General features: G+C 43.6%; 1 protein-coding gene across 9 annotated transcripts in view; it reads right to left on the reverse strand.

Annotated features, from left to right (window-relative positions):
- CACNA1C (calcium voltage-gated channel subunit alpha1 C) overlaps positions 1 to 706 on the reverse strand; it is a 649,893-nt gene extending 649,187 nt beyond the window's left edge. For all 9 annotated transcript variants that reach the window (XM_078075431.1, XM_078075429.1, XM_078075427.1 and 6 more), the window contains exon 1: positions 59 to 706. In XM_078075431.1, the coding sequence (XP_077931557.1) occupies positions 59 to 107 (49 nt within the window). In that variant the 5' untranslated portion in view covers positions 108 to 706. The remainder of the gene's footprint in view (positions 1 to 58) is intronic.
- Between the last annotated feature and the right edge of the window lie 12,087 nt (positions 707 to 12,793).

The raw sequence follows: 12,793 nt of genomic DNA on the forward strand, positions 1-12,793 counted from the left end.
TGGAGAGGGCGGGGAGACCGGGCTGGAGCCCCGGCGAGGCGGCGGGGTCCAGCCTTACCTTGATGGTTTTCCTCTGGAATGTACATCCTCGTGTTCTCATTGACCATTGACCAAAAATTGTTTTAAAAGGAGAAGCCACGAAGAGGAAGAAATGGCAAAACACCCCCAAGCGGGTCTGGATTAATCCCTCCTCCGAGGTCGGCTTTCGTGCAAAATTCAAGGAAGCCGTGGATCTGCAGTATTTCTTCTTCCCTTCTGATGATTACCTGATTCCCATTATTGCATCAAACACCAAAAACTGCTCCTTTCCACTACTGCCTCCTTTTGTGAAATTGTAATGCATCCTCAGTACATCCGGGCCCCTTCCAAGAATTTAGCACCGCACCTCTGGCGGCTACACCATTTGAAAAAATAAATCTAGAGAGGCAGAGCGAGAAGAGGCGGAAAGGAGGGGAGTGGGGGAGCGGCGGACCCCCGGACGGAGGGAGAGGGGTCCGCCCGGCCAGCAGGGGGGCTGAAACGTCTCTGCCCGCTCGTGGCCAGTCCTCCCCGAGGCCCCTGTCGGCTTTTCTCTGTCAAAAAGATCCAGCAACTCCTGAGGGCGAGCAGGCAGGAAGAGGCGCCGCCGCCGCTCCGGGCCGCGCCGCGCCGAGCGCCGTTCTGGCAGGGAGCTGTTTCTGCAGAGGCAGGGAGAGGGAGACACCGGGCGCGCGAGAGAGCGCCGCGCTCACTGCCGCCCAGCCCAGCCCCGCCGCGCCGCGCCCGCGCCCTCCCCTGCCCGCGCCCGCCCGGCGCGCTGGAGGCAGACGCGCTGAACGCTTCCAGATGTGGCGGCGGCGGCGGCGCGCGGGGAGCCGGGCGCACGGCGCAGGGCGCACGGCGCGGACTTGAGCCCGAAGTTGAGCACCCGCTCGGGCCCTCGACCGCGCCAGCCAGCCAGCCTGCTGCCCACATGACGTCAAGGGGAGCGAGGCGAGGCGGCGGGCCGGCCAAGGGGCGGGGGTGAGGAGCCGCGCCGGGCGCCCCCGGGGGAAGGCGGGGGGCGCGGGCGGGCTGGGGTGCGGACACACCCCCTCGCGCCAGGCCGCCGGCGCCGCGCCCCCCTCCCCACCCCGCCGGCCCCCGGCCCTCGGCCCTCGTAATCCTGGGCGGCCCCCGCGCGTCCCTGCGCGGCCGACCACGTCGGGAAGGCCTCTGTGACCGGAATTCCAAGAGGGGGGGGATACAATCTGCCCAACTACCAGAGTCTCTTTGCAGATCGGGCCACCGAACAAAACAGCAAAATGAGCCGTGATTCCGTGATTCTGTTTGATCAATTATAATCAGAGCGGTTGTAGAAGTGACATGTAGAGGCGAGGATGGGAAGAGGGGAGGGGAGAGAGAGAGAGAGAAAGGGCTGGAGAGGCGGGGCCTCGTAGGCTAGGCGGTGGTGCCCAGATGTCTGAACAGATTAATAGACCCAGGTTTTCTAATTCCTTGGAGGCAGCCGAGCACGTGTGCTACTAGGATATCCTTACCTACTTCTCTTAATTATTTCTGCCACTCCCGAAGGAATCTATTGAGCGCCTCTCCTTCCCGGAGAAGCAAACATTTCTCTCCATCACTCTGCAACCACAGCGAGTTCCAGGGCACCCCCTGCAGGCCCGGGCTGCTCTAGAGTGGGCTTTCATCAGCCCTAGCCAGGGAGCCTACGGTTTCCTGGGGGAAGACCTGTACCTTCCTGTCCTCAGACCGCCTCGCCTCCCATCCACACTTCTTCCTTGGGTGATCCCATCTGTCCCCGTGCCTTCAAGCAACTGTCTATAGCAAATTTGTATCTCCTGCACAGACCTCCCTTCCTGAGTGCCAGGTTACACAGCCAACCTCAGTCTCCACTTGGCAATCTGACAGCATCTCAAACCTGACATATCCAAACACTGAATTCCTTATGTTCTGTGCAAAACCTGCTCCTCGAACAGCCTTTCCCATCTTGGTTGATGGGGCCAAACATCTGGAGTCATTCTTGACATCCCTTTGGTTCTACCTTAATATAGGTCCAGAAAGTGTCCACATCTCAGTTTCTCCCCTGTTGCCCCCTACCCCCCAGGTCTGAGCCAACATCATCCTTCACCTGAGTTTCTGCAGTAGCTGATCTTGCTGGTGTGCCTTCCCCTCCCCACCTTTGGTATATTCCTGATACAGTAGTCACAGTGATCCATTTAAAACGTCACATCACTACACTCCTCTGCTCAAAATCCTCCAGGGGTTCCCATTTCACTTCGTAAAAGCCAAGGTCCTTAGAGTAGCCGACAAGGACCCACATGAACAACAGTGTGCACCTTTCATCATCTCCTACTGCTCTCCCAGCCATACCGGCCTGCTTGGTATTCCCCAAGCACTGCAGGAATGATCTCTCCCACACCTCCTTCCTCCTGCCCCCCGCCCCTGTGTCTTCTCTCTCTCTCTCTCTCTCTCTCTCTCTCTCTCACACACACACACACACACACACACACACCCTGAGCCCTTTGTTCAAGCTGCCCCACAGAGGAACACTCTTTCCTCAGATGTCCTCTTGGTGAACTCCCTCACTTCCTTCAAGACTTTGGGCAAATGTCACTTTCTCAATGAGGCTCATCCTAACCACCATATTTAATACTGCAACCTGCCCAACACCTCCCCCCACTGCTAATCTCCCCCTTTCTCTACTTTTTCCATGGTATTTAATCCGTATCTAACATACTGTATAGCCTACTTATTCATTAATTGTATTGTTCATTGTCTGTATGCCCCACTAAAACGTGAAACCCATGAGGACAGGGATCTTTGTCTATTCTGTTCACCATTGTATCTCAAGTGCATACAACAATGTCTGGCAGACAACAGTTACTTAATAAATAGGTGTCGAATGAATGAATGAATGAATGAGTACCTGAGATGGTTTAGCAGTGCTACAGTTCACTACACCAAAATGCCTCCCTCTGTCCCCTGCTTGATAGCTGAAACCTCTCCACTCCAGCTTCGATCCTCTGGCCAAGGTTTTTGGCCCCACTGGAAAATGCAAATGCTCCTGGGAAAGGCATTAAGCTTTATCAGTCATCTTCATCCTACTGTGAACAGTCTAGATTATACAAGTGCCTACCTTTAGAAAAGCAGTCTAGATTTCGTTGGTTACAAGAGAAATCTGACTTATTTACCGTTCTGGTGTTTTCATATTCAATTTTCAATCTAATAGAAAAAATTAGAAATGACAGAAATCCAAATATCTCTTTTGTTTAGCTTTCGGATGCATTATAGTCCTATGTTTCAGAGGCCTACGTACCTGGTTATTTGTTTAATACTGAAATTGATTTGCATCCCCTATACACACTGTATTACAGAAATAATAGTAGCTAACACCACTGAGCAATGTGTACTGCGCTACTGTGTACTGTGGTAAGGCTTCACAGGCCTTACTCAGGTAATCCTCACTGCAGCCCCATTAAGTAGCTGTTATTATTAGCATCCCCAGTTTATAGATGTGGCAACTGAGACTTAGAGACTTAAGTTAGATGTCCAGGGTCACCCAGCAGGAAAACTGTGGAGCCTGGGTTTAGCCCAGGAGTGTCTGACTCCAAACATCCACTCTTGCACCAGGTGATGTATGGAAGTGTTGAAAGACTGTATTGTACACCTGAAACTAATATTACACTGTATGTTAACTAACTGGAATTAAAATGAAAATAAGATTAAATTTCAAAAAATTCAAATACTCCTGTTTGAGGGTGATCTGGGGTGGGTAGAAGGATGAAGAGTTTAAAATGACAGTAAAAATGCCCTCAAAATGTGCTTCAGAGAATTCAGATAACAGAACAGAGTGTATGTGTGTGGGGGGGGGGCACATGCTGGATTTATAGCCAGGCTTTTCTAAAGGTAGGCACTGTATAAATCTAGCAAGTAAATATTACCTTCATGCTTCTTTCGTTTCATTTTTCACTTCTCTTTTCAGCTGTGAAATGTGTTCTTTCCTTTCCAGAAAAAGGTATTTCCTAAATATTTGGTCTTGCATTGTACACCCATATCTCGGCTCCCAACTTTGGAACACGGCCTTGGTGCTCTCTTTGGAGGTAACAAATTCTCAACATGACAAACAGAAACCATTCTGAATTCTGATTTGGGGATTTGGGAGGCGGTAGGAGCAGCGGATGAAGTCTTTCTTTCTCTTTGATTGCATGATCTGATTCTCCAGCAAAAGGTGTTCTCCTCTCCCAGAGTTCTTCATTTGTGCCACTCTATCTATGTGCTGGTATGTTTCTACATAGTATTATATTTGTATATGAATGTGCCTTGCTCTAACCCCCACTACCTTTTAAAAGTCTTAAGGAAGAGAACTGTGTTCATTTATCTTTGTTATAGCATAACACTTTGTACATATGGACACTCAGTGTACATTGAGTGTGTTGATTCACTCTGGAAAAGATTTCTCTAATGTGACCACAAATATTTCCTTTGGAAGGAATTCAGAGTGCACTAAATTTGTTAATTGTGGTGTGTGTGTAAAAGTGAAAAGCTTTGAAACAATCTAAATATTCCATTGAAAAGGTTGGTTAAATATTATCATTGGGAGGTTATCCTCATATACAAAGTCATCTTTTCTTCAGAACAACCCTACGAGGGAAGCCCTATTAGCCCCATTTTACAGGTGAGGAAACTAAGAGCACAGAAGGCTAACTCATTTGCCCATTTTCACAGCTAGTAAAGGTTGGAAGACTTGGGATTTGAACCCCAGCAGTCTGTCTTCAGAGTCTATGCTATTAACCACTTTATAGATAAACTAGGTACATTCATGCCATGAAATCCTTACACAGATGTGAATAATATTAAGGAAGAATGCTAGTGACATGGAAAAAGACTATTTACACTAAAAGAAAAACAGGTTACAAAATATCATGGATGCTATGATTCCATTTTTCTTTTAAAGACAGGTGTATATTTGAACTAGGAAAAAGACGACATAGGGTTCACACCAAAATGTTGACAAAAGCTTTCTTTGGGAGGTAGGATCATAGGTAAATTTCTCTTTTTTTCTGTCTGACCCAAGGCTTCAAAAGCCAGGTTGCCAGGGGAGAGGTGAGTCAGAAGGCTCTGCTTCAATGTGCCTTCCAAAGGTTACCCTCTTTCCCTCGACAGGGCCATTTACAGCAGTGCGGTGGAAACCACTGGAACATCAGCGCAGTGGCTTTGTATTGGGCCACCTTGACCAAGCTGGAACTGTATTTCCCAGAATTACCTTCCCTGTGTGGTTCCAGGTCAGGATTGTCCACAACAGATATTCGTGGAGCACCTGGGAGGTAGAAGTGAAGCAGCAACTCTCATGCTGTCAAGGTCAGCCCATGGCAATGACGGCTGCTTCAAACTTGCAACACCTTGTGGTCCATCTGGGCGCTTTCCCTGTTGGTGTGGGCCCACAGCTTCCCCAGCTCCTGCCAGATCTTCCCCTTCAGCTATTCTGAGCCTGGAGCAAAGCTATGTCTGGGTCCGTGGTACAGAGTACCAGCTTTCGGTTTCAAAGTCAAGGTTGGAATTGGCCAGAGAAAAATAAAAGTTGCAGTTGTCTTTGGTGGTTTACCTTGGCCTCACTCTCTCCCACCTCACATCTGACTTTTCTTCCAGACTTCTGGCCCTGCTGATCTACAGCGACTTCAGACCCATCACTGGGTAAGGTCTCGGCCCTACGACCAATCCCTTGCCCGCTGTCACTCATGGGGGTACTTCCTCAATCAAACCTAACTGATGCATCCTGGTATTTCCCAGGTCACTTGCCTGGATGTGCTCATGAGCAAATAAGAGATAGTGCCTGGCACATAGGTGCCCTTGATATATATTGTTGAATTCATACTAATTACCATCACTTAATAATACTTAGTGAGTGTCAGGTACCACTTAACCACAGTTAAGTACTTGGTCTTTGGAGACTGGCCAAGCACAGAACCAGGCTCTCCCTCTATAAGCTGTGGGAATGTGGACACCTGGTTTACCTCCTAATGCCCACTTTCTACAAAATGGAACTAACAATGGTACCTACCTCTCTAGGGAGCTTGGGAGAATTAAAAATCCAGGTAAGTTGTGTGCAATGTGCTCATTTAACGTTTTCTGTTATCATCCTTCATCCCCATAAGAAAGACTCACCAAGTGTCCAATATGTGACTTTACCACAGCCCTGCCAAAGAGATTTAACCACCCCCATTTAAAAATATAAAACAATAGCTAAGAGATTAACTTTCTTGTCCAAGATTTCTTGGTCGGTAAGTGGTAAAATTGAGATTTAAACCCAAGTCCATGCAAATCCAGAGGCTGTGCATAGTCCACTCTACTACACAAGACAATTCAGGTACTAGAACTAAAATGGAAGGCTTCAGGAAAACTTGCCCCACTCACAACTCAGAGAGCAGAGGGTACAGAGTGATACAGAGGTGGTACAGAATGGTACAGAGTGACCCCTTCCTTCCTTCTGAGAGACCCATAATAACCCTGCTGCCTTCATAACCCATGTCAGTATTGAAGAACCTCTAGTGGCAGAGTTCTTCCCTATATCACATTGAAATCCCTCCTCCTCGCCTACTTGTCTAGAAGCCACAGGACAGAACAGATCCCAGCTAACCCACTGGGTTGTCTTTATACATTGCATTTAAGGAGAGCTCTCCTGACAGCTCAGCCCAAAATTTCAATCCCAAGGGGAGGCCAGAGTGTATGGAGTATAGGGGAAATTCAATCCTCATCCTACAGCAGCTTCATATAGCAGGGATAACATTGTGGTAACATACCTACCCTTGTGACTTTCAAAAATACTTAACCCCCAAAGGCAGAAAGCAGCAAGATGGTTGATGGCCTGACCCTGAGGACTAGCTATCCTTGGCAGAGAATTCATACATCACACATGAGTTCAAATTATGGCACTTGCTTTCTACCTCAGCAAGTCACATCAGCAGACTGTTCCCCTGTTTGCCCCATCTGTAAAATGGGGCCTAGTGGCCTCCTTTCTCATGGCTCTTTTCAATGAAAAGCTGATACCAAAAGAAAAGCTAAGTCAGTAAATGATTTTCTTAATTACTTATCAAGGCTCTGAGGAAGTTAGTTTCATATGGATGACCTGCTGACCCTTGGAAGGAACCCCCCTGACTCAAATCTCAGAACCAGTCCAATATTGTGTCCATGTTTGATGTGGACATCAAGGACCATCACAGGGTGGAAGCCATTCCCGCATGTATTAATGTCCTAGGGCTGCCATAAAAAATTACCACTAGATGGGTGGTTTAAAACAACAGAAATTTATTCTCTCAGATTTGAAGGCTAGAAGTCAAAAAAATCCAGTGGGGTCATGCTCCCTTCTGGGTCTCCAGGGGACCATCCATTCTTTGCTTCTTCCAACTTCTGGTGGTTGTTGGCATTCCCTGACTTGTGACCACATCACTCCAATCTCTGTCTCTGTGGTCACATTGTCTCCCCTCTCCTGGCAGCAAATCTTCCTCTGCCTCACACTTATGAGGACATTTGTCGTTGACTCACTGGATAATCCAGGATGATGTCTTCATCTTAAGATCCTCCAGTTAATTACATCAACAAAGGCATTTTTCCAAATAACATTCACAGTTTCTGGGGATTAAGACGTAGGCATATATCTTGAGGGGCCACCATTCAACTCATATACTACCTTAACTTAGACTAAATCCCTGCACCCATTCTCATTTCAGTCTCAAGTCCAACATTTAGTAGTTACTGAAACTTGGGCAACCCCTCTCTCTCCTCCCCCCGCCCCACTCAATTCTTCATTTATAAAGTGAAAATTATGGGCATATGCCAGGACTTAAATAAGTGGCAAATAAATCCAGCACAGTTGCTGGACTACAGATGGCACTCCTTTCCCTCAATATTCAACCTCACACTTATAACAACTCTATGGGTTAAACATTATATGGGTTATATAAACATTATATGGGTTAAACATTTATATTAAAGAAATTGAACACTTAGAGAAGTAACTTGGCCACATCAACTCAGCTGGGTAGGACTGGACCTGACTTTAAACCCCACAGCTCGTTCTGCTACCCAGCCTCCCTACCTCTTTGCCTTCTTAACTGTTCCAGGCCAATTCCAAAAGTATTCCCTGGTGCTAGATAAAAAATGTTTTCCTTTTCTTTTAGAATTTTTTGAAATTTAATCTTATTTTCATTTTAATTCCAGTTAATTAACATATGGTGTAATATTAGTTTCAGGTGTACAATACAGTCTTTCAACACTTCCATACATCACCTGGTGCTCATCACAAGTGCCCTCCTTCATCCCCATCACCTACTTCACCCATCCCCCTGCCACCTCTCCTGTGGTCACCATCAGTTTGTTCTCTGTAGTTAAGAGTCTGTTTCTTGTTTTGTCTCTCTCTCTTTTTTCCCTTTGCTCATTTGTTTTGCTTCTTAAATGCCACATATGAGTAAAATCATATGGTATTTGTCTTTCTCTTATTTCACTTAGCTTAATACTCTCTAGTTCCATACATGTCTCCACAATGGCAAGATTTCATCCTTTTTATGGCTGAATAATATTCCATTATTTATATAAATACCACATCTTCTTTAACCATTCGTCAATCAATGGACACTTGGGCTGCTTCCATATCTTGGCTATTGTAAATAATGCTGCTATAAACATAAGGGTGCAGGTATCCCTTTGAATTAGTGGTTTTGTGGTTTTTGGGTAAATACCTAGTAGTGCAATTCCTGGATCATAGGGCAGTTCTATTTTTAACTTTTCATCTATCCCTCTTGTAATTCCATGGCATTAAGTTCCACCTTGCTTCCCTACAAGATCAGAAATCATGTTAGACTAGAATTCTCAAAGCCTTGAAAATTTTTGGTTCTTGACCTGACATAGGTCAGGTAACCCTTTGCCTGACATTTGGGGGAAAGGTACCTTATTACAGCAAAAAAAAACCAAAAAAAACCAACGATGTTTGTTCCCTAAGACATCTTTTTGAGGATGGCCCTCTATTGTGACTATAGTTCTAGGGATCTTTTATAAGTATACACGTGGTTCAACCCATGGCAGTCCCATCCCTGAACTAAATCTAAAAGAATACTAGTATAAGCTATACAGATAGGAATAATCCCAAATTCTCAGAAAGTAAACTCAAATTTCCTATAACTAATTATGCTTGATAGTAGATCTGGCTTAGTCACTTTATCTTCTAAATTCTTGAAAAGTGCTTTTCAATCCCAGGAGATGGAGAAGTTATAGCTGAACATTCTCACCATTACAGCGAGGTCAATGCCCCATAACACATCTAGGTAACAATTTAGACAAAGCAAAGTTGAAGGGCTTTCATGGTCCACAAAAAGGATATCTTCTTAATGGTGACTATCATGAACTTGCCAAATGACTTCCATTCAGCAACCAGGTGGAGCCAGGTAGAATCAAGAACTTGGCAGAGTTTTCAAGTGTGACAGGACACTCACAACCATCTCTTCGTAAGACCCTGAAGAACTAACCTTACCTACTAGAGAGGTCTTAGGTCAAAGTCATATTTGAAGACAAGTTTCGTTCTTTCACAGTTTGCCAGTTTTGCCTTTTTTCACATCAGATTCAAATTTTCTTTTCTTCTCATGTTCAGTCCTGTTTCTATAATCATTTTTTGCAATGAATGTGACTGTATTGTTTTATTATTCATCACCAACCCTTGGTAATCATTTTTTTTCCAAGATGACTAGTGCTGCTTATGAAGTGACACCTATATCAACTTCTACTATGGTTTAATTCCAATAATATTCTGTTTTTCTCCACTTCTGTGCACATGGAAGAGTGTACTTCTCAACCACTCTGTATTTGGACACACTATTGGACTAGTTCTGACCAATAAATGTAAGTAGAAATGACATGTGTCACTTCAAGGTTGAAGTGATGAAAGGCCCATTGTGATGTTCCTGTTCCTCTCTTCTGACAAATAATCCAGATGGTGCAGCTACAAGATGGAGAAGCATCCATCAGCCAATATCCCTGAGTGACTTTGTGTAGCAGAACCTCTCCCACAAACCCCCTATGGACAGTAGTATAAGCAATAAATAAACCTTTATTGTATTAAGCCCCCCAAATTTGGAAGTCATCCCCAACATATGACATTGCCTGTCCTGACTAACAGACTAGTATAAATCAACATCTGTGTGTGTGTGTGTGTGTATGTGTGTGTGTGACCCATGTGTGTTAGGGTTTTGCCAAGTTCTGATTAGTGGAGTTGGTTTCCATTCCAATCAGCATAAAATCAGTCAATGATTCTAATTCATAAGAGGGTAGGTTGTAACCATAATGATCTTGTGATGGAGTAATATCGAGAGCATTTATAATTTATGTAGCATATAATAGCTTTTATTTGTTCTAGATAAATCAATGACAGTGTCCGTTTCAACTGATTCTGTAGATGAAATACCCCCAAAACATATTTCTCTCTTAAAATCTGCTGAAGTAATGCCTGCATTATAGTGAATAGTTTATGCAAACTACTGTTGTCTAGCTGAATCAAGAAATGCTAACAGTTTCCTAAGCAGGTTTGGAAAGTGTTTGGAGTAGTTTATGGTTATCTTCAAACTGATGTATGGATTACCCTTGTGGTACATGGAATCAGTTTCCAGATCCTCAACTTTCATATACACTCAATCTTAACACTGGTTGGAGGACAATGTGGGGCAGAGGCTGGAGGCTGCCTACCACTTTCCCTTTCTCTTCTGACTTTTCACAGCCATCCTTTTCTCATACCACAAAAGAAAGGCACACCTTCACATACACACACACACACACACACACACACACACACGCACACACCACACATCCTTCCATGGTCCATTTTCCTGAGATATGAGTACCACCAGGGAACCAAAGGAGATATTTGAAATACTGGTGTCCAGAAAGCCTCTTTAATCAGACACCATACCCCTTCAGCCATCCATCTTCATAAGAGATATATTTGGGATGATATTTAATTTTTATATTAATCATTACTTTATTCATTTATTACTTCATTTAGGGGTTAATAGCCAAAATTTATAAAGAAATTTTACAACCAAACACCAAAAAAACAAACAATGCAATTAAAAATGGGTAGAGGACCTGAATACACATTTTTCCAAAGATGACATATAGATGCCCAACAGACACATGAAAAGATGCTCAATGTCACTAATCATCAGAGAAGTGCAAATTAAAACCACGATAAGATATCATTTTGCATGCATCAGAATGGCTAAAATAAAAAAACACAACAAATAAGTGTTGACGAGGATGTGGAGGAAAAGAAATCCTCTTGCACTGTCAGTGGGAATGCAAACTGGTGCAGCCACTGCGGAGGCTTTTGAAGGTTCCTCAAAAATTAAAAATAGAATTACCATATGATCCAGTAATTCTACTATGGGGTATTTACCCAAAGAAAACAAAAACCCTAATTCAAAAAGATAGATGTCCCCCTACGTTTATTGCAGCAGTATTTACAGTAGGCAAGATATGGAAGCCATCCAAGTGTCCATCCATAGATGAATGGATAAGGATGTGGTATATATATATACAATGGAATATTACTCAGCCATTAGAAGAATGAAATCTTGCCATTTGCAACAATGTGGATGGAGCTAGAGGATATAATACTAAGTGTAATGAGTCAGTCAGCAAAAGAAAAACACCATATTGTTTCACTCATGTGGAATTTAAGAAATAAAACAAATGAACAAACAAAGGAAAAAAGAGACAAATAAAAAAACAGACTCTTAAATATAGAAAAACAAGTGGTATTTGCCAGAGGGGAAGTGGGTAGGGGGAATGGGTGGAATAGATAAAGGAAATAAAGAGTACACTTCTCTTGATGAACACTGAGAAATGTAAAGACCTGTTGAATCACTATATCATGCACCTGAAACTAATGTAACACTGTATGTTAATTACACCTGAATTTTTAAAAAAGCTCATAAGGTACTTACATTGTTTTGCTCAATTGTATATTAATAATATTTGTGATGATAATTCAACCCAGAAGAAACTTGTAGCACCAAGACTTATAGTCACAGGAAATTTTTTTAAATTTAAATTTAAATTTATATACCTCCTTTTGTTGCAGAGTACTATGATTGTGTAATCAATGAAAGACTTTTCAGCAAATCAATCAACGTGATACAAAACATTAACAAAAGAAAGAACAAGAATCATATGATCCTCTCAATAGATGCAGAAAAAGCATTTGACAAAGTACAGCATCCTTTCTTGATCAAAATTCTTCAGAGTATAGGGATAGAGGGCACATACCTCAATATCATAAAAGCCATCTATGAAAAACTTACAGCGAATATCATTCTCAATGGGGAAAAACTGAGAGCTTTCCCCCTAAGGTCAGGAACGTGGCAGGGATGTCCACTATCACCACTGCTATTCAACATAGTATTAGAAGTCCTAGCCACAGCAATCAGACAACAAAAAGAAATAAAAGGCATCCAAATCGGCAAAGAAGAAGTCAAACTCTCATTCTTTGCAGATGATATGATACTTTATGTGGAAAATCCCAAAGACTCCACCCCAAAACTGCTAGAACTCATACAGGAATTCAGTAAAGTGGCAGGATATAAAATCAATGCACAGAAATCAGTGGCATTCCTATACACCAACAACAAGACAGAAGAAAGAAATTAAGGAGTCGATCCCATTTACAATTGCACCCAAAACCATAAGATACCTAGGAATAAATCTAACCAAAGAGGCAAAGGATCTGTACTCAGAAAACTATAAAATACTCATGAAAGAAATTGAGGAAGAC

The sequence above is a fragment of the Halichoerus grypus genome, chromosome 6 (genome assembly GCF_964656455.1).
Source record: "Halichoerus grypus chromosome 6, mHalGry1.hap1.1, whole genome shotgun sequence".
Lineage (NCBI taxonomy): Eukaryota > Metazoa > Chordata > Mammalia > Carnivora > Phocidae > Halichoerus > Halichoerus grypus.